The sequence below is a fragment of the Piliocolobus tephrosceles genome, chromosome 13 (assembly GCF_002776525.5).
Source record: "Piliocolobus tephrosceles isolate RC106 chromosome 13, ASM277652v3, whole genome shotgun sequence".
NCBI classification, from domain to species: domain Eukaryota; kingdom Metazoa; phylum Chordata; class Mammalia; order Primates; family Cercopithecidae; genus Piliocolobus; species Piliocolobus tephrosceles.
In genome coordinates, this window is record NC_045446.1 from 75,827,018 (window position 1) to 75,848,946 (window position 21,929).

Genomic DNA, 21,929 nt, shown 5'->3' on the forward strand with positions numbered 1-21,929 from the left:
GCAACTCACCTAACTGGACAACATTTGGATCTACCTTAGTCCAGTATAGCAGAGTTCAAGGATGTCATATAAATTTTGATTCAAAACTCTTGAGAAACTCTTTACAGCTGATCTCACCTGCCATATCATGTGAAAACAAAACAAAACAAAAACAATCCCAAACTAGGATCCTTTGGAACAATGTTAACCTGTGGTGCATCTAAGCTAAATTGAATCCCCAAGTTCGGATTATAATCAACTATGCTTCAGTAATTCACTAGATCTTGATCAATTACAATAATAAAAGTTGTTGAGGAGGGAGAAAAAAACAGGTGTTTGCCCCATATGGGGAACTTGACAATCATGTTATTGGATAATGCATATATCTGGAAAAGCACAATAGTCATGAAAGTTGTGCTTTATCACAAAAGTGAAGATTTACACTAGAATAAATCCAAATAAGAAATTATTTTTAACCAAAAGATAAATTATAAAGCTATAATTTTATTCAGTGCAAATGAAATTACTTTGCTACCTTTCACAACTCTGTAATTAGCTTGATAAATATTAAACCCATGAGGAAGAGCTCCACTATACAAGTTTTTTTAAAGACCGCTTAAAAGCAACCTTAACAAGCTAAGAAAACAAGCTAGAGAAGATTCCAAATCTGCGGTACTGAATCTATTCTTATTACAAATGGTGATATAAACACCCAGATGTATGAAATCGTAAATATCCATCAATAAATACTATAGTCTTACTTCCTTTTACTTTAGCAAAATATTACTGAATTATGTACCACTGAAACTATATTACAATAAAAATTTCCCCCCAACTGAAGCAAAACTTTACTCTCAAATGGAATATAATTTAAATTACAAGTACCAGAACCAACAAAAGGCAGAAATATTATATAGCAACCTCATAGCCCACCTTTCTTCTTGACTGGCATTCTTGGGTCTTTCCACTGCCACAGGATTCAAGATCTCTTTTCAGGTCTCAGTTTGATCCAGCTGGATTGAGGCCAAGAGCCAGGTAACTGTTGCAAACCACTTCACTGTTCAGTTTTGAAATCCAGGCTGAGTCTTCTATGTCAGATAAAGAAAGTAATGATGTACTTTTTCCACAACTAAACTTTTTACACCGCCCACAGAGTTTACAGAAATGTAATTTTTCAGTTCTTCAAGTTTTTCAAAGTTCAGAAAATATTTACACTGTTTTTACAAACTGAGAAAATTATTGTAAACATGAAGAACGTTACTGAAATTCCTCTTCAGGCAGCAACATTTTTGGAAGTTCAATGACTAACTCATTTAAGGCACAAACCAAATTTAGACAGCTGTCTCATTACTTTATACATGGTCAAATTCAAACATGATGAAAAAGATCCTCAAATATGTAGAGAAAAATTTAACCCCACCTCCCAAAAAATACTTTTAAAAACCTCTTTGACTCCAGTCTCTAAAAAGATAGGTGAGTTTGAACAGTTTTCTGTGGCAGAACACACACCGAAAGGCCCCCTTCTATTTACTGATCAGAAGTTCCGGATCTCACCCCCTCAGTAACTCAGAATCCAGCTTGCTGTCACTTTCATTTTTTTCTTCTGTGCTCTCCAAGCCCCCAGGCTTGATCCTTAATGCCCCTCTGATTCTGATCCTCCCATGTATTAACAGAGAGGATTGAAAAAAAAGGAAAGCAATCCCTTGGCATGGAGACATTAAAGTGACAGTGCTACTCAATGGGCACTTGATGCAGGATGAGTTGGCGAAGCAGATTTCTTCACACTGGAGTCATTCACATCATGCCATCTCTTCGCATCCAAGCAGCTCCCTATCCGGCGAGGAAAAACACTGAGACTTCGAGAGAAGCCAAACCTTCCCCCAAAGGTGTTTTCAGAGACGCCGTAGTAGTATTAGATATGTAAGCTAAGCTATGCAAACGGTCCGCGATTTCCTCAAAATGAGAAAGTGCAGCTGCTTGGCTTTCACATCCACATCCTTTTCTCTCAGTCTCTCTTCAAACTACCCACCTTCCTTTTGCAGAAAAGACAAGACATTTCTCTGCCACCGCTGGCCACCCCTGCCCAAGCCCCGTTCTTTTAGGGAAGAGCACTGAAATGTCCTGCACCCTCCACGCGATGAAGTGTTTCTTCAGCCAGGAGCAACAGCAGCACTAGAAATTATATAACTCTCGAATTTGGCTTCTCTAAGACATGGAGACTGGAGGGTCGGGGGTTGCCGGTCTAGGAGATACTGCTGGGCATTTAACGTGCACAAAACAGCGCCAGGCCTTGCAGTGGCCCCCACCCTGAGACACGACTGACAAGTGGGTCTTCTCGGGGGGTAGTGGGCAAATTTCTCTCCGGTCTCTTTCCAAGCGGGGCTAAAGGATGGAAATTGAGGGAACTACAGACTGGGGAGAGGAGTCAGACGGCTGAGAGGGGAGGAGGCTAGTCAGGGCTGCTCTGACGGCGCTGGGCGGCTGGTGGGGGGTTTGGAGGAGGAGGTGCCCGAGAAACAGAGCTTTAACACCACACGGGCCAGGGCAAAGGGGCGAGTTCCCTCAAGGACTGAAAGGGGCAGGCAGCTAGTTCCCAGCTACCAGAGGTGCCCTGAGGAGAGGCAAGAGCGCAGTAACATTCCAACATTTGGGCCGCCCCAGCCTCCCCGCAAGACGCGAGGAAAACAGGGAGCTAAACTGACAAATAGCAAGGGAAGGAAATACTCTGCTAGCGATGGGGGCGGACCCACAGGCACCTGGACCTCCTCTAAGCGAATAAGTGGCCGTAATTTCTAGACGCCGCGCCCAATCACAGACAGGATGGAGGGCGCGGCTTTTGACTGAGGGGGGCGGGCCCGGGCTGCAAGCGAGAGGCGTGAGCCGTAAACCCGCACCACTTCCCGCCCACCAGCAAATCACGTGAGCCACCAAAATGGCGGTGTTCGGGTATGAGGCTGGGGCCAAGCTGAGGGATTCAGGTGTGGTGCCGGTGGGAACTGAGGAAGCGCCCAAGGTAGGCAGAAATCCGAAGTGGTATGGGGGGTGATTTCTGCAGCTTCAAAGTGTTGGCAGAGTCTTCCAAGATGATACACTTAAAGGAGATTTGAAAAGTCAAAACAGCTCCCAAGTCCATGCAAGGAGCAGTCGATTAAGTCTCCAGCTGTTGTGGAAAGAGGCGGAGAGAACGTAGATTACCTAAATTCTAGTACTCATTATCTGCGGTTTGTTTTCTCTTGTCTCTAGGCCTTTGCACAGACTTTTTCTTCAACTTGGAATATTTCCCTGCTTCTATCCGTCCCAACTCCCCTGCCAAATTGTTCTCTTTGGGGTATTGGTTTAAATGTCACTTCCTCCGGGAAGCCTTCCCACGCCTCCTCTGGCTAGATTAAGTTTGCCTTTTCTTAGGTTGTTGGGTTTTTCGTTTATGTCACTCTCTCATTCTGTGTTTAAATTGCCAGCTTTTTGGTTCTGAACTCCCACTACATTGTGGATTCCTGAGGATGGGATGACTCTATCTTGATTACTCGGAGGCCTGACATATACCAGGTGCTCCCTAAATTATGAGAGAATACTGAATAAAATTCTAAAGGTGAAATTTATTATTAGGTGAAAAATTTATTATTGGGTAAAATAATACACATGAAATCACTACAAAACCGTTAAATGATTTGCAAACTGTAAGCCACTCTTACTGGTATAAGCGTGGTGACTAGTTGAGTGGCCTTAAGAGGGGAGGGGTGTAATGAAAGCAGTCGATTCTTTGACAGTGCCTTGCAAAGCTTAAGCACTCAATAATATTTCCTGTGTTCCTTTCAGTATTTCAGTATTTGCTATCTGTAATCATAATCCTGGGTGTCTGTTTTCCCTATAGAGTTTAGGGTGTAGACTAGGTAGGAGATTAGTAGAAGATATTGCCTGGAAGTTTATTTTGTTTTTTGTTTTTGGTGGAAGGTGGAGGACTTCAATGAATTGGATGAGAGCAAAACAAAAATTTATCTAAGGTTTATGGTTACTCATGTTATTGACATCTGCCGTCTTAGTACAATAGATGGGTTAGGTATAGAATCTCCCTTAGATGTTACTATCCCTTATACTTTCCATTTGGGTGTCCAGGAGAGGAAAAAGATGTAAGCCTAGTCACTGAAAAATTGTAATTTGTAAAATATTTTACTTTTTTTTCCCCCTGCCCTCTCCAGAAATGTTACAGAAAAAGATTGAGTACAATTCTGCGATGATGCAGAGAAGGAAACTGGTCCATTATTACTCATTGTGTTATGCCATAAGAAGGTTCAAAGGAGCTCATAACTTACGTATGTTGATGCCAGGAGCCATGTATAATGAACTGGCCCTTCTATAGTTAGGATTGGTACATACCGCTCATTCAGCAAATGAGTATTACAGTAATATTCAACATGTGTCCATTGACTACAGCATCAAAAGCACTTGGTGCTATTAAAATGCAGATTCTAGGCCTCATCCTACTCCTGCTGAATCCATATATCTCAGGAGGGAGTTCATGAGACTGCATTTCAAATAAATACCCCATGTGATTCTTGCGCATGCTGAAGGTTGAGAACCACTGATTTATGAAGTATTTTGTGTGTTCATTATGCTTTATCTCCTCTTATCCTCTTGTCTAGGACTCCTTAACTTTGAGATTTAGTATTTCCCTTCAATATAAACATTAAAATTGAGATTAGTGTACATTTGTAAAGAGGCTATTTGGCTAATCTGGAGGAAAAAGAGTAAAAAGCAGTGAATTTAGCGGCAATAGACCTTCCACTTGGCTGCTGTAGTAGGTAAACATTTGCAATTACATGTTTGGATTTAACAAATGTTATTAAGACTTTTCATAGAAACTCTAGAGTCTTGCCCAGAGCAAAACATTCAGAAAGGATCCTGTCTGAGAGTGCAGGGTTTGTTTTCTTGTTGTTGTTGATTTGTTTTGTTTTTTAGTCTCTCTAGTTTCTGTTAAGATGCTACTGGCCAAGTCTTCATGGTCCCTTGACATTGGCAGCTGTCTGTTCATCACACTTGGGACATAAGAACCTTCCAACCAAGGAGCCCAGTGCCGTGGGTCTCTGGGGCCCGGCGCGGTGGTTCATGCCTTTAATCCCAGCACTTTGGGAGGCCGAGGCAGGTAGATCACTTGAGGTTAGGAGTTTGAGACCAGCCTGGCTAACATAGTGAAACCCCATCTCTACTAAAAATACAAAAATTAGCCAGGTGTGGTGGCAGGTGTGGGTCTCTGCTATACCACATAACCATTTCTAGCAAAGGCTCTGCTTCCACCACAGGTGGTAATAGGGAACTGGATATGTAATTTATGTACTTCAAAGTAGTAGCCACAATCCACTGCCTGTTCCCTTCCTGGAGCAGTGTCCTTCTTTCTGATTTTTCTCTCTCACTATTCTCCAAGGCAATCCCTGCTGTCTCCTACCTCTCTAGGAAATGAAACACAATTTCCAAAATGAACTCAGTCTTTCATGAGAAACTGAGGATAGAGATGTCAATAAGCAGCCACTGTTTCCACCTCCCCACCTGAAGAGCTAGGAGGACAACTACAAAGGACCTGACTGCCTTGTCGGAATGAGGAGAGAGGAAAACAGAAACAGTATGTTATCCCTCTAAACTAAATCTTAAGCCAACCTTTCAGACCCTCAGTTTCTCATCTGTATAGAGATAATCATTATACTACCAATTTCTCAAGTTAGTGTGTGAGTCAGAAAGCCAATGTCTGTGTGTTGTAGGATGTTTAGCAAGAAAATAAAAAATAATAACAAAAAGCCAATGTCTAGCAGATAATAAGAGCTCAGTAAATGTTGATTGAATTATTAACAAAGTATGTGAAAGCACACGACACAGTACCTGGCACACTACTAAACTGTAAATGTTTTCAAATCTGAATCTGTAGGATTCTGTAAAGTTTTATGTAATATGAATATCATTAGCTATTATGGCTCTGGAATTTTTTTTTCCAGGATATCAAGATGACAGCATCTATGCATGGTCAACCCAGTCCTTCTCTAGAAGATGCAAAACTCAGAAGACCAATGATCATAGAAATCATAGAAAAAAATTTTGACTATCTTAGAAAAGAAATGTAAGAGAAATATCCAGGCTGAAAATCATTTTATTTGCAAGTCTTTTGTATTGCCATTGTTTCTGAGATCCTATTCTTTGTTATCCTATTCTTTGAGTTGGTTATGAACATATCTTTAAAAAAAAGAATGAGGGAAACAAGAACAGATAAAAATAGTGGTCTGTTGGAATATTTGGGATTGTGGATAATTTCTTTTGTTTCTTAAAGAGTATCCAAAAGTATTGCTAAAACATTTGTGCAGTAAATATATTTTAATTAAAAGAAAGAGAAAATCATTGGGGGGGTACTTATATTTAATTGGTGAGTAATTACAATCAGTTAAGGATTGATTATCTCAGCCACAGTACTTAGTACAGCAAAAGGGAATACAGATTTCATGGTATAAATATAGTCTCACATTAACATTGACTTTTTTTTTTTTTTTTTTGACATAGAGTCTCACTCTGTCACCCAGGCTGGAGTGCAGTGGCACAATCTCGGCTCACTGTAATCTCCATCTCCCAGATTCAAGTGATTCTCCTGCCTCAGCCTCCCAAGTAGCTGAGATTACAGGCGTGTACCACCACACCCAGCTAATTTTTGTATTTTTAGTAGAGATGGTTTCACCATGTTGGCCAGACTGGCCATTTTGACTTTTAAATGAACAGAGTTCAAGAATAAAACCAAAGGACAGTTGATCTTATTTCCTGGATTAGGTATGGGTCTTAATAAGAAAACTAGATCAGATTTTTTTGGATGAAATTTTCTAAATCTTGGACAAATTATTTTAAATGTATCTGGGACTAATGCAGAAATAGAAGGCCTAACCAAATGTAAATAGCTTTTTTTTAGATGAACTTAAGCAAAGTAAATCTTTTAGTTGCAGGAAAGGTATTCTTCGATTTGGGTAACTCATAAAATTTGGCTACATTGGAGCATATTTATATTTATTTGTGACCAAAATTATTTAAAAGAGCTCTATTTTAGAACTACTGTAATATTCTCAGAAAGAGAATCATGTCCTCTCATTAGAATACAAGTTCTATGAGGGGTGGGAAATTTCTTTCCTTTTCTTTTTTTCTTTTGCCTTGTTTACTGCCCTATCTTAAGCACTTAGAAAATACTTTTCACATAGTAAGTGCTCAAGAAGTATTTCATATTGAGTAAATATGCAATAACAACTTTTTAGGAAAGGCTGTATCCATTAAGTTCAATGTTACAGTGAACTGAATTTTTCTTTTTTTCTATTAGGACACCAAATATATATCAAACGACGTCATTTGGAACAACAGCTGGTTTCTCTGGAATATTCTCAAATTTCCTGTTCAGACGCTGCTTCAACGTTAAACACGATGCTTTGAAAACATATGCATCATTGGCTACACTTCCATTTTTGTCTACTGTAGTTACTTACAAGCTTCTTGTAATTGATCCTTTGTATTCAGGTGAATTTAAATTCACTAATGTATAATGTAGTTTTGTCTAAGTAAAGTTACTGATTAACATATGCTGTTGCTACTGCTAATAATAATTCTTTACATTAATATAGTGCTATACAGTTTACAAAGTCCCTTCATATACCTTGTCGTATTTAATCCCTGCAACAATCCTCCTAATTAGGTAAATCGTATCTTTTTCTTTTTGTAGATAAGCAAGCAACCCAAACTGAGGCATGTTCAAGTACACTAATAAACAACATACTGGGAAAAGAATTGACTGTGGCATATAACACACATCATTTCAGTATCCTACCTCCTGCCACTTAAGTTTTGTGACATTCAGCAAGTAATTTCATCTCTGAGCCTCCCTTGTCTTATCTATGAATTAGGACTAATAGTACTCACCTCACAGGATTGTTGTGAGAATTAAAAGACACTGTAGATTAAATGACTACCACAATATCTGTCATATTGTGGGCTTTTAACATTATTTCCTGCCCTTCACCTTACCTTGAGTTTCACAACTAGTAGAGCCTCTATCCATCATTCATTCTTCAGGTCCCTGCTTAAGTATCTTTTCCCCAAGGAGACCTCTGATTCCCTCATTGTACATTAGGTGTCTAGATACATTCTCTATATAGTTTATCTTCAAAGTATTGTGTACACTTATAATTATCTATTTAAATATTTATCTCATGTCTTTCATTCCTGTAAATTGGCCAGAACGTCAGAGATCAGGTGTCTTTTATATACCACTGTATTCCTAGCACCTAGCACATTCCTGATACATAGTAGATAATAAAAATGTATTAACCTAGAATCCAGGTCTGGTCTGCTAGTTTAGTATTCTGTCATTATAAAATTGCTTCTGCCTGGGCATGGTGGCTCATGCCTGTAATCCCAACACTTTGGAAGGCCAAGGCGGTCAGATCACTTGAGGTCAGGAATTCGAGACCAGTTTGGCCAACACAGTCTCTACTAAAAATAGAAAACTGGTTGGGCGTGGTGGTGCACGCCTATAATCCCAGCTACTTGGGAGGCTGAGACATGAGAATTGCTTGAACCCTGGAGGCAGAGGTTGCAGAGAGCCGAGATCGTGCTACTGTACTCTAGCCTGGGCAACACAGTGAGATTCTGTCTCCAAAAAATAAAATAAAATTGCTTCTACAACAACCACATATGTTAGAGGTAGTTCTCTATGTGATAAAGTACAATAAAAACTTTTTAAAATGTGCTGCATTTAGCCTGTTATATGCCACAGAGTTTGAATTTCTGATATTCTTTCTATGGTTTAGTTGTGGTTGAGGATAGTGCAGATAACTACTCTGAGGTACCACACTGTCTTAATAGCTCTTGAGTTTTAAAGGAAAACCAAATTTACTTTTGTTTTCCAGAAAATATAAGCAAGGAAAACTGTGTTTTCAGAAGTTCACTGATCGGCATAGTTTGTGGTGTTTTCTATCCCAATTCTTTGGCTTTTACTAAAAATGGACGTCTGGCAACCAAGTAAGTGGTTCCTTTTCCTTCTTTTTTACTTTTTTTTTTTTTTTTAGGTTAATAAACTCTCTTTATTCTTTAGCTGTCTATGATATTTTTGAATCAAAATGTGGTCGTTTGGTATTTCAGATAGCTAACTTTTAACTTTTTTGCTCTCTACATTATAGACCTAGAAAGGCAGTTATCAGTTTAGGAGAAGTCAACAAACTTCTAATAGCATTCATATCCAGGAGAAGTGATTAACTCTTTTTTCTTTTTAGGTATCATACCGTTCCACTGCCACCAAAAGGAAGGGTTTTACTCCATTGGATGAGGCTTTGTCAAACACCAGTGAAATTAATGGTGATTCCACTAGTCTTTCAGATTATGTTTGGAATATTAAATGGTCTACACCATTATGCAGTATTTGAAGGGACACTTGAGAAAACTATACATGAAGAGTAACCAAAAAAAATGAATGGTTGCTAACTTAGCAGAATGAAGTTTTTATAAAGAGGACTCAGGCATTGCTGAAAGAATTAAAAGTAACTGAACAGATAATTTGTTTCTGTGCCTTTTGCCTGGTATAGCAAATACTCAAAAAATATTCAATAATTCAATCAATAAATACAAGTTTCATCTTACATGTAAGATATAGGTTTTATCTCCTGATGGTGTGTCCATTTTGCCTGGTATGTAACAGATAATAAATATTCAGTATCAATAAATATAATAATAAAAGTTTCATGTTTCCTCTTTGTATGTGGAAATGGTTTGGGCTTCAAGATCTCATCTGTGCAGCTATATATTCATTCATTCATCAAACATTTATTGAGCTATTTCTCAGGCACTGTTAAATATAATAAACATTCTGGCTGGGCATGGTGGCTCTCGCCTGTAATTCCAGCACTTTGGGAGACCAGGGCGGGCGGATCACCTGAGGTCAGGAGTTTGAGACCAGCTGGCCAACATGGCAAAACCTCATCTCTACTAAAAGTACAAAAAAATTAGCTGGGCATGATGGTGTATGCCTGTAATCCCAGTTACTTGGGAGGCCGAGGCAGGAGAATCGCTTGAACCCAGGAGGCAGAGGCTGCAATAAGCTGAGATTGCACCACTACACTCCAGCCTGGATGACAGAGCAGAACTCCGTATGAAAAAAAAAAAAGAAAATGAACATTCCTTACCTAGAAGGAACTCAATTGAGGAGGATAAGAAGTGTGAACATATGAGAGGATTTGAGAAGTATACACATAATTCTGTAAGGGCACTGAGGGTATGCTTGTTAAGTAGGCAGAAGGGGAAGCTGTGGTGGAAAAAAGTAACAATTGAGCCAAATTTTGAAGGAGGAATTGGAAGTTCTTAAGGAAGATATGGGAATAACATAGCCCATTTCTCTACATTGATACTATCTTCTCATTTATAAATTGTCTTCACTATATAGTTCAAAGAAATTGTTTTTAACCTTCAGTTCTTGTTTCCAAGAAAATATTTATTGAGTGCCTATCTGCCATGCATTGAGATAGGCACCAGGGGTACAAAGATTCAGTGCTTGTCGGAAAAGAAGCTTAAAATCTAAAGAGTTTACAGCATGTTTCTTTAGAGTCTGCTAAGGCATCCCTGAGCTACGCATTTATCTTAGTTCAGAAAATGAACACGGATGAGAAGAATTACAGAATGGAACTGTACATCTCATTCTCCATATCCTAACCATATTCATTTTGAGATTTAAAATGTGGTAATCCTGGAAATATAACAAGGTTGACTTAAGTTCACCTCTCCTACCACCAGAAAGCTAAATAGATTTGTACCTTACTCCATGACTTCAGATTGTCTTTGTAATAAAAAAAAGCTGGCAAGGCAATCAATATTTCCTTTAGCTTAGGAAAGCACTACTTGTCAAAGTGACTATAAGAGGCAGAAAAGAGAAATTAGGGAAACCTTGACCTTCTGGGCCTGAAGCCAGGTGAGCCAGTGAAGAAAAGCAATGTGCAGAAGGTGTGAAGTACAGCTTGGAGCTCCATTCAAGGTTCAAATCCTGGCCTCATTACTTACTAACAGGATAATCTTGAATAAGCTACTTCATCTCTCTGCAGTTAAGTCTCCTTATCTATAGAATGAGGAATAAAAACTGTACTCAGTCTCAAAGTATTGTATTAAATGAGTTAAATATATGTAAATCAAAACAGTACCCAACTCATAGGAAGTCTATGTATTAGCTGCTATCTTAGTCCACTTGGGCTACTGTAACAAAGTAGCATCGACTGGGTGACTTATAAACAACAGAAATTTATTTCTCATAGTTCTGGAAGCTACAATTTGGTGTCCGATGAGGGCCTGCTTTCTGATTCATAGGTAATGCCTTCTTGTGTCCTCAGATGATGGAAGGGGCAAAAGAGCTCTCTGGAGCCTGTTTTATAAGGGTAATAACCTCATTCATGGGGCTCTGTCCTCATGACCTAATCACTTCCCAAAGGCCTTACCACCTAATACCATCACCTTGGGGTTAGTATTTCAAAATATGAATTCAGAGGCACAAACATTTAGACCATAGCAGCAGCAATTATTGTTGCTATTGCTGCATATCAAGTATTATGGTCCTCTTCCCAGTCTGTAGTTATCAGTCTAGCACAAGTCCACCAAAGATAATCCACAAGATAGCTTTCATTTGAATAAACATGTATTCACTTACTCAGCTAATGTTGACTCAACACTCAATACTACAGGTTGAGCAAGTTATGTAAACTTTCTGTGTTTTAAAACATTTTAAAACATATTTATACTGTGGTTATAAAGAGTCAAGTACATAGAACCATACCATACCACACCTGGCATGTAGAAGTTGCTCAATAAATGTGTTTACATTGTCTGTTTTTCCTGATAGGTATACAATAATAACTAAGATATGATCCCTCTTATGAGAACTTACCTTCACTCTTACCTCTTCATTTCCCCCGACTCCCTTCACCATGTGAGTTTACCCGCTTTTGTGTTGTTATTGCATTGCACTGCATTGCTTGGGTTGTATTGTGTACTGATTTTCTCTCTGCTTTTGTACAATTGTTTTATCTTGCATTAACTATTCAGTTTTTGAATTTTCAAGTTTAAACAGTAATCTAATAATAAAGAAATAGTATTTTACACATGTGGTTGAATTTCATAGAATTTGTTCACCCACTTTCCTCAGCTTCATTAAAAAAACAAAAAAAGAATCTTCCAAAGATGCATAAGCCATACTCCCCTAGCTTCATCATTCTAAAAAACAGGCAAACTAACATTAATAAACATGAATAATTGAAACTTGGTAGCCCTAAACCCCACCAGCTTCACTACAGGAACAAAGAAATCCACTCCGAAGTCTCCCCAAGATTAGACATTGCAGAAGAAAAGATTAGTGAACCCAAAGACGAAGCAAACTACAAAACTACCACAAGAAAGCTTGGGGGAAATTCTTCAGGACACTGGATTTGGCAACTATTTCTTGGATACGACATGAAAAGCACAAGTAGCAAAATCAAAAACAAGCAAATTGGGACTACATCACACTGAAAAACTTGTGTGTGTCAAAATAAAAAACAGCATGAAAAGGAAACCTAAAGAATGGAAGAAAATAATTGCAAGTCGTACATCTGATAAGTGGTTAGTATTCAGAATATACAAGGAACTTCTACAACTCAACAACAAAAACCAAATAACTTGACTTCAAAAATGAGCAAAGGACTTGAATAAACATTTCTCACAAAAGAGATATACAAATGGCCACTAAGCATATACAAAGACACCAGCATCACTAACCATTAGGGAAATGCAAATCAAAACCATCACCTCACACCCATCAGGATGACCACTATCCAAAAAACAGAAAATAAGAAGTTAGAAAACTTGTGCACTGTGTTGTGAATGTTGCCATTATGGAAAACAGTATGGTGGTTCCTCAAAAAATTAAAAGAAAATACCATGCAGTATAGCATTCTCACTTCTGGATATATATCCAATTTGGAACAAGATCTTGAAGAGACCTTTGCACATTCTTCACAATAGCCAACAGGCGGAAGCAACTCAAATGTCCTTCAATAGATTAATAAAGAAAATGTGGTATAATACAACAATATATTATGCAGCATTAAGAAGGAAATCTTTCCACATGCTACAACATAAGTGAAACTTGAGGACATTACACAAGTGAAATAAGCAAAATAAGCAGTCACAAAAGGACAAATACTGTGTAATGCCACTCATACAAGGTATCTAAAGTAGTCAAAGTTATAGAAATACAGTAGAAAGATGGTTACCAAAGGCTGGGGGAAATGGGAAGGAGGAATTAGTATTTAGTGGGTATAGAGTTTCAGCGTTGCAAGATGAAAAAGTTCTAGAGATCTGTTGCATAACAATGTTAATATATTTAACGCTACTGAACTGCACAGTTAAAAATGGTTAAGATGGTAAATGTAATGTTATGTGCTTTTACTACAACAACAGAAAAATCCTGCAACCAAATACTGTTTTAGACTTAACACAATGTGAAATAATGAATCACCAGAAGGCTTGCATTCTAAGAAATCTTGAAGAAGTATTTCAAATAGAAGGAAAATGATAGCAGATGGAAATCTAGAAAAATGAGGAACACTAGAAATGGCAAATCTGTGGGTAAATATAAATGTCCTTATTTTAAAAACTTGTTTCAAAAACAAATGACTTTATATTATGTGGTTTATAACCAGCAGAAGTAAATGTATGACAATAACTCAAAGACTAGGCGGGAAGACATGAAGGTATAAAATTCTAATACTATATATAAAGTGACATAATATTACTTGAAAGTAGATCATGATAAAGATACTCTTGTGGGGGTTGAATTGGCCCCTTCAAAACATATGTTCAAATCCTAAGCTCTGTACCTGTGAATATGTCCTTACTTGGAAACAGGGTGTTTGCAAATGTAATCAAGTTAACATGCAGTATACTGGATTAGGATGAACTTTATCCAGTGACTGATGTCTTTATAATACCAGGTAAATTTGAGTACACAAACACAACAGACAGGGAAAACATCCACATAAAGCCACAAAGACATAAGAGGGAACACCATGTGAATGTGTCATTGGAATGACACATCTATAAACCAATGGACACCAGGGATTGCAGGCAACTACCAGATGCTAAAAGAGAAGGATCGAACAGATTCTCCTTCCGGGCCTCCAATAGAAACCAACCTTGCCAATACATTAATTACAGACTTACAGCCTCCAGAACAGTGAGAGAATAAATTTGTTGTTTTAAGCCACCCAGTTTGTGGTACTTTCTAAAGATAGCCTTAGGAAACTACATGTGTACTATATATGCTAAAGCAATCATTACAATTTTTTAAAAGAATTATAACTAGTAGGATATGAAAGGAGATGAAATGGAAAAAAATTCAATTAGTCCAAAAATAGGCAGAAGGAAATGTAGAACAGATAGGACAAAAGAAAACAAATAGAAAGCTGATAGATTTAAACTCTAAAATATAAAAACCATATTAAACATAGATGGTCTAAACACTCCCCCCATGAAAAGTCAGAAATTGCCTAATTTAGATAAAAAGCAAAATCCAGCTATATGGTCTAAAAGAAAACCTGCATGAAATCTAAAGACTCAAATAGGTTAAAAGGATAGGAAAAGCTGTGTTGTGTTAACACTAATCAAAAAAATAGTTATTGGAGTGGCCATAGTGATATCAAACAGGCCAAGCACAGTGGCTCATGCCTGTAATCCCAGCACTTTAGGAAGCCAAGTCTGGAGGATTGCTTGATCCCAGGAGTTCAAAACTAACCTAGGCAACATAGTGATATCCTGTCTCTACAAAAAATAAAATGTTAGCTGGACATAGTGTCCTGTAGTCCCAGCTACTCAAGTGCTTAAGGCAGGAGGATCACTTGCCAGATGGTTGGGGCTGCAGTGAGCCATGATTGTGCCATTGTACACCAGCCTGGGTGATAGAGTGAGACCCTGACTCGAAGGAAGGAGGGAAGGGAGCAAGGGAGGGAGGGAGGGGGTGAATTTCAAAGCAAAGAATATTGCCAAGAAATAAGGAGGTTATTTCACAATTATACAGGGATCAATTCATCCTAAGTGTTTATTCATACAATAATGGAGCTTGAAAATAACATGAAGCAAGAGTTAATAGAACTGAAACAAGAAACAGAAAATCCTCATAATGGTTGGAGATTTTAATAACCTTCTCTCAGTATTAATAAAATAAGTTGGTAGAAATTCAGAAAGGATAATGACCATCAGCCAAGTTGTGCTAATTGATGTTTTTAGAATTCTTGGCACAACAGCAGAGTATACGTTATTTACAAGCACATGTGGACCACTTACCAAGATGGACCAGAATCTACTTTATAAATCTCAATAAACTTAAAAGGATTCAAATCATACAAAGTATATTTTCTGGACAGAATGGAACTGAATTGGAAATCAACAGCAAAATGGTATCTGGAAAACTGGAACTGTTACTAAACTAACACACTTCTAAAAAATCCACAGGCCAATCAGAGAAATGCAAATCAAAACCACAATGAGATACCATCTCACACCAGTTAGAATGGCAATCATTCAAAAGTCAGGAAACAACACGTGCTGGAGAGGATGTGGAGAAATAGGAACACTTTTACACTGTTGGTGGGATTGTAAACTAGTTCAACCATTATGGAAAACAGTATGGCGATTCCTCAAGGATCTAGAACTAGAAGTACCATATGACCCAGCCATCCCATTACTGGGTATATACCCAAAGGATTATAAATCATGCTGCTATAAAGATACATGCACACGTATGTTCACTGCGGCACTATTCACAATAGCAAAGACTTGGAATCAACCCAAATGTCCATCAGTGACAGACTGGATTAAGAAAATGTGGCATGTATACACCTTGGAATACTATGCAGCCATAAAAAAAGATGAGTTTGTGTCCTTTGTAGGGACGTGGATGCAGCTGGAAACCATCATTCTCAGCAAACTATCGCAAGAACAGAAAACCAAACACTGCATGTTCTCACTTATAGGTGGGAACTGAACAATGAGATCACTTGGACTCGAGAAGGGGACTCACACACCGGGGCCTATTATCGGGAGGGGGAAGGGGGAAGGGATTGCATTGGGAGTTATACCTGATGTAAATGACTGGTTGATGGGTGCTGACGAGTTGACAGGTGCAGCACACCAATATGGCACAAGTATACATATGTAACAAACCTGCACATTATGCACATGTACCCTAGAACTTAAAGTATAATAATAAAAAAAAAAATCCACAAGCCAAAGAGGAAAGCAAAGTAAAATTAGAAATTCTTTTGAACTGAATTAAAATAATACAGAACATTTAAAAATCTATGGGATACAGTTAAAGCAGTACTTGGAAATTTGTAATGATAAACACATATGTTAGAGGGGAAAAAGATCTCAAATAAATTACCCCAGCTATGTTTTTAAGAAATGAGAAAAAGAGGAGCAAGTCAAATCATAGATAAGAATAAGAAAGAAATAATATAGAACAGAGGGAAAAAAATAGAAAACAGAAACCAATTGAAAAGGATCAATAAAACCAAAAGGTGGTTATTTGAGATTTTTAAAAATAATAAACAATTAGCCAGATAGATCAGGCATAAAGAAGGGAAGACATAAGTGACCAATATCAAGAGAGATGTTTCACCACAGATTCTACAAATGTTAAAATATAACAAGAAAATATTTTTGAACAATTTCAGCCAATAAACTTGAGAACTTAGGTAAAATGAATAAATGAATATTTGATCTTGTTTCGTGAAGATTTGTGAAGTTCACCCAAAAAGAAATAGATAATCAGAGTAGCCATATATCTATCATGAGTACTGAATTTGTAGTTAAATCCTCCCTACAAGGAAAATTCAGATCCAGAAATCTTCAGTGGCAAAGTCTATCAAACATGTAAGGAAGAAATAATAACAATATGATGCAAACTCTCCAAAAAAAATGAAGAGATGGGAACACTTGCCAACTCATTCAATAAGTCCAGCAATATCCTGATGTCAAAGCCAGATAAAAACATTTTGAGGAAAGAAACTACAGCCTAATACTCCTCATGAACATTGATATAAAAACTTTTGACAAGTTTTAGCAACCCAAATACAAAAATATATACACAGAATAGTACCTCGTGGCCAAGTAGGGCTTGCAAAATTGGCTTAACATTTAAAAAATCACTCAATATGTTTTGTTCCACCAAACCCACAGCAGGAGTCACCCCAAAAGTGACAGCACGGGAGTTTCCACAAGGGAGTGTCCTGAGTCATCCTGAGACTAGGCTGGTTGGGATTCAAAGAAAGAAGCCCTAAACACCAGGGTGAAAAGTCCAAAGCATTTATTAGGGGAACTTTTATATGAGTGAACTGCAGCAATCCTCACCACAAACAGCAAGAGAAAAGGCTAGAAGTTCACAACAAGGGGATTAGGATATGGAGTTTATATGAGGGCTTAAGGAATTTGGCTCAGGGCCAGTTTATTTTAGTGTTTTGGGCAACAACCTAGATACCTGTATCAGTGCCTGGAAATGTTTTAAGGTCTCAGTTTGGATTCAAGCCTACTGGGAAAAATCTGCAGCTGACCGGGTCACAAAGCAGTCAAGGCACTCTGTGATTTTTGGTCAGGACACAGAAAGATGACTGGGGAACCTGGAGCCTCTACACAACATAATTCACTGTATTAACAGACTTAACAAGGGGAAAAAATGATCATCTGAATAGACACAGAAAAAGCATTTGACAAAATCCAACATTTGTTCCTCATAAAAACTCCCAGCATATGAGGAAAAGAAGAGAACTTCCTTAAGATTTTGAAGGGCATTTACAAAAGCTATAATTAACATGATGATGGTGGGAAACTGAATGACTTCCCCCTAAGATCAGGAAAAATGCAAGAATATCTGCATTATTGCTTCTAGTCAACATTGTATGGGAGAGTCTAGCCAGATCGGAAAAGAAGAAATAAAATTATCTATGTAATTTTTAAAATCCTATTTAATTTAGCAAGGTTGTAGGTTTTAAGATTTAAAAGAAAAAATAAATTGTAACTCTCCAGATAAGCAATTAACAATAAGACCAAGCAATTTGTCCATTTTGTCTAAATTGTTCAACACACTGGGTTAAAGTTGTTCATAATATCCTCTCCTTATCCTGTTAATGTGTGTAGAATCTGTATTAATGTCCCTTCTTTCGGTCCAAAACGATTTAGTTGTTTGGTCTCTTTTTCTTTTGATTAGTCTTATCAGGGCTTACTGATTTTATTATTTTCAAAGAATCACAGGTGATTTTTTTTATCTATTGTTTTTGTCTTTTCTCTTTCATTTATTTCCACTCTTACCTTTATTATTCCTTCCTCTTTGACTTCCTTTTTGCTTAATTTGATTTTTTTTAAAAAATATTGATTTGGTTGATTTTGCCCTTGATTCTAGGGCGTAAGCCTTAGTCGTTGGATGTAGTCATTAATTCTAAGATGTTGCTCAGTGGAATGTCCAAAGTTCTCATCCAGTCTGTATAACTTGGAAATATTTAAATTTCAAATATTTGAATTTAAATACTCAAAAATACACTATCTTCCCAGCATCAGACAACTGCTGAAATTTCACTTCAGCTCTTCCAGTCTTCCAACTGTTGCTGTCCATTGGGTTCTTTGGGTCTTACCACTTGCATGTACTGTTATATTGTCAGCTAAAGCTTTGAGGGGATTTTTTTAGACAGATTTTGGGACTCCCTTTTCAAGGTTCCTGCCCCAATTTTCAGTTGATCTGGCATTTCCAAATTTCAATTTCTGAGTTTTTTAGAATGGGAAGAATGCTGCTTTATACTGGCACTCTATTCCCCATGTACTGCACAGACTAATGCCCTCATGAAAAAAACCTGGATAAATGTGGACCTTACCCACTATTTTTCCCTTCTTTCTAGAATTGTATACTCTCCTGTGTTTTCATGCTATTTTGGTTGCTTTCCAGGGTCTTCGAAAAGAATCTCTTCCTTGTCCAGAGTTTATAATTGTTATTTGCAACAGGGTCCGTCCAACATAAGCTACTGTGTCACTTCCAGAAGCTAGAAGTCCCTCTTTTATTTTTTGATTATTATCTTTGAAAAGTATGGAATCTTCCTGGATCAACTATTTTCAGCAGATTCATGCAGCATTTAAGTCAGAGCCATATCCCAGCAATTTTTCTGTGTGACACAGGATTTTAAAGACAGTCTAGGTAAGAGATAATAGGTAGTAGCAATAAAGGTAGTGACAAGTGGTCAAATTCCATTTTCTTTCATTCAGATTATTTTATGTGCCAATATTCTGTTGTTAGAGAGTTCGGACAAGCTATAAGAAACTAAATTATCTTTTCTCTTTCAGCATTTCTCAAATCTTTTAAAATCAAAAGAATTGCATGTATTTTTAGTAATAGAAAAATATGCTTTGACAAATTGTTCTTTATTTCCTATTTCCAAAAAGAGCTTATGGTTGTCTGGTGCAAGTATCATAGACATTGCTGATTTCTGGCTACATTTCTATTCCCTCTCTTCCATGCACAGCCCAAGTTCAGCTAAATTGTCTAACATACATTTTCATAGACGCTATGTAGACAATTGCTGAACGGAAGATGAGTGGAATCTGTGAGAATAGAGTCACCTCCACTGCCTAAATAAGAGATGATTTGTGTAAAGAATATCTAGGAAGAAAATCAATCAATGTTCATGACTGATTAGTCTGCAGGGAGTAATGTAGATGAACTTAAGTTTCTGGCTTGTGCAATGAAATGGATGGTATTGTCAAGCCCTGAGACAGGAAACAGTAGATATGAGAGAGGAAAACATATGTGATTTTCAGCTTTGGAGTATGAGATGTCCTTGAGATTTTTATTTGGAGGCACCTATCTAATATCCATCTGCAGTATTGCCTCCATTTTTTTCTGCACCATATGCCTCTTATCACAGTGTAACTATGAATTTTGTAACTCCCATTTTTAATAACTAACGTTTCCCAGAAAATAAAGCAAACAAAAGGGAGCAAATTCCTAGTCTGGCATTTTAAGTATTCCACACTCTGGCTTTTTTTTTTTTTTTTTCTTTAACGTTTCAACCTGTTGGCCATTATTCTCTACAAGATGGTGGTTTATAGTGTCCACATAATTAGGAAACAGACAGTTATAGAGAAGGCCTAGTGAAGTTCCATTCAGGCAAAGGTAGTGAGCAGAATATTGTGATTTGTTTGCTTAAAACCTTGAGATGAAAAGCAAAGTGAGTAAAAGAAAGACTAGATGGCCAGGCATGCTGGTTCACGCATGTAATCCCTGCACTTTGGGAGACCGAGGCAGGTGGATCACCTGAGGTCAGGAGTTCGAGACCAGCCTAGCCAACGTGGTGAAACCCTGTCTCTACTAAAAAATCTGCAGGGGCCAGGCATAGTGGCTCACGCCTGTAATCCCAGCACTTTTGGGAGGCCGAGGCGGGTGGATCACGAGGTCAGAAGATCGAGACCATTCTGGCTAACACAGTGAAACCCCATCTCTACTAAAAATACAAAAAAAAAAAGTAGCCAGGTGTGGTGGCGGGTGCTTGTAGTCCCAGCTACTCAGAAGGCTAAGACAGGAGAATGTCCTGAACCCAGGAGGCGGAGCTTGCAGCGAGCCGAAATCGCACCACTGCACTCCAGCCTGGGTGACAGAATGAGACTCCATCTCAAAAAACAAAACAAAACAAACAAACAAAAAAAGTCAGCTGGGCGTGGTGGCACACGTCTGTAATCCCAGCTACTCTGGAGGCTGAAGCAGGAGAATCGCTTGAACCTGGAAGGCAAAAGTTGCAATGAGCCGAGATCAGGCCATTGCACTCCAGCCTGGCTGACCACAGCGAAACCCTGCCTAAAAACAAACAAACAAACAAACAAAAAAGACTAGGAATTTTCCTTCTTGTACACCTTCATCAAAGTAAGTATTTCTATTTGTGCAAGTTTAGAAACTGCAATTACAGACTTCTTGGCACTATGGAGCCTAATGGTCAAGCAACCCTGCAATGGAGAGACAGTATAAAAATTATCTGGACAATGTAACACTTTATCACTTGTTCAAAAATTTGAGAGGATGAGAATAAGATTTCTGATATGTGTTATGATAATGTATTTATTGCTACAGTTAGTTATGTATTTTTTGGCACAGTGTTTACCTGCTAATCTTAATAAAGTTAAGATAAAATTCAATTGTAGGCATTTTCCCCTTCTGTTGGGTTAAGGAGTCCAAGCGAACTGAGCAAAGGTTGCAGGGAGCCCCATCATGGCTGAGCAAGACCTGGTGAGGCATCCACTGGCTGCTAGGAGGAGAGCATTAGATGTACCAATAGATATATAATGCAAGCCACATATATAATTTTAAATTTTCTAATATTTATACTTAAAAAGCAAGAAGAAATAAGATGACTTTCACCCAACACTGCTTCCAAATAAGCAGTATTCTGGAGGACACGAGGAATCCTCAGAAAAATAAGCTCTAGCTCTGAGGTGTTGATTATGGTAGGGCAATCAATACAGATCAAAACATGGCACAGGGAGCTTAACTTCCGAGAGAGAGTAGAAAACCGATAGAGCCAAGAAATATTTCCCCTTTGACTTATTTTTAACCTGAGTAGCTATCCTATGCCAAGAGCTGTGCAGTTTTCATTTACCCCATGCCAACAACGTAAGTAGGCTCTACTGACCAGGAAGTTAATATGCCCGAGGTATGTTTTCAATGGAAGAGACTGAGGGTCACCCAACTTATATCTCGAAATGTCACAATTTGTACAAGCTCTGTCCTGGGAGGCAAGAGTAGGTGAAATGAGCACACTCTATACCAGGCAAACAAACCTCAACGCTTAGCTGCCCCGCACCTCCTAGGGCCGGAAGCTTCTCAGCCCAAAGCAGCTCCTGGACGC

At 38.1% G+C, this 21,929-nt stretch overlaps 2 protein-coding genes across 6 annotated transcripts in view; one reads left to right on the forward strand and one right to left on the reverse strand.

The window, feature by feature from the left end:
• DLG2 (discs large MAGUK scaffold protein 2) overlaps positions 1-2,701 on the reverse strand; it is a 2,237,713-nt gene extending 2,235,012 nt beyond the window's left edge. Inside the window, exons 1-2 of one of the 3 annotated variants that reach the window (XM_023209277.2) lie at positions 2,009-2,701; positions 913-1,067 (exon numbers count right to left, since the gene is read on the reverse strand). In XM_023209277.2, coding sequence (XP_023065045.1) covers positions 913-931 — 19 coding nt within the window. In that variant the 5' untranslated portion in view covers positions 932-1,067; positions 2,009-2,701. Of the gene's footprint in view, positions 1-900 lie in introns of all 3 variants that reach the window. The other 2 variants (XM_023209276.1, XM_023209278.2) reach the window with 2 other exon arrangements.
• A 177-nt stretch (positions 2,702-2,878) lies between these two features.
• Positions 2,879-9,744, forward strand: TMEM126B (transmembrane protein 126B). Of its 3 annotated transcripts, XM_023209274.2 has the most exons (6): positions 2,888-2,992; positions 5,428-5,593; positions 5,961-6,082; positions 7,313-7,506; positions 8,895-9,006; positions 9,258-9,729. In XM_023209274.2, exons 3-6 carry the CDS (start codon positions 5,970-5,972, stop codon positions 9,439-9,441), a joined length of 603 nt encoding a protein of 200 aa, XP_023065042.1. In that variant the 5' UTR covers positions 2,888-2,992; positions 5,428-5,593; positions 5,961-5,969; the 3' UTR covers positions 9,442-9,729. The 3 variants fall into 3 exon arrangements, with proteins under 3 accessions (XP_023065040.1, XP_023065042.1, XP_023065043.2); XM_023209272.2 differs by lacking the exon at positions 5,428-5,593 and having other exon boundaries at positions 2,879-2,992; XM_023209275.2 differs by lacking the exons at positions 5,428-5,593; positions 5,961-6,082 and having other exon boundaries at positions 2,912-2,992; positions 7,313-7,403; positions 9,258-9,744.
• The last annotated feature ends 12,185 nt before the right edge of the window (positions 9,745-21,929 follow it).

Bases quoted from the DNA above. Each gene is read 5' to 3' on its own strand.
- TMEM126B (XM_023209272.2), top strand. From the start codon at position 2,912: ATGGCGGTGTTCGGGTATGAGGCTGGGGCCAAGCTGAGGGATTCAGGT. The intron at 6,083-7,312 runs GTAAGAGAAATA...TTTTTCTATTAG, and splicing joins GACTATCTTAGAAAAGAAAT to GACACCAAATATATATCAAA. The intron at 9,007-9,257 runs GTAAGTGGTTCC...TTTTCTTTTTAG, and splicing joins AATGGACGTCTGGCAACCAA to GTATCATACCGTTCCACTGC.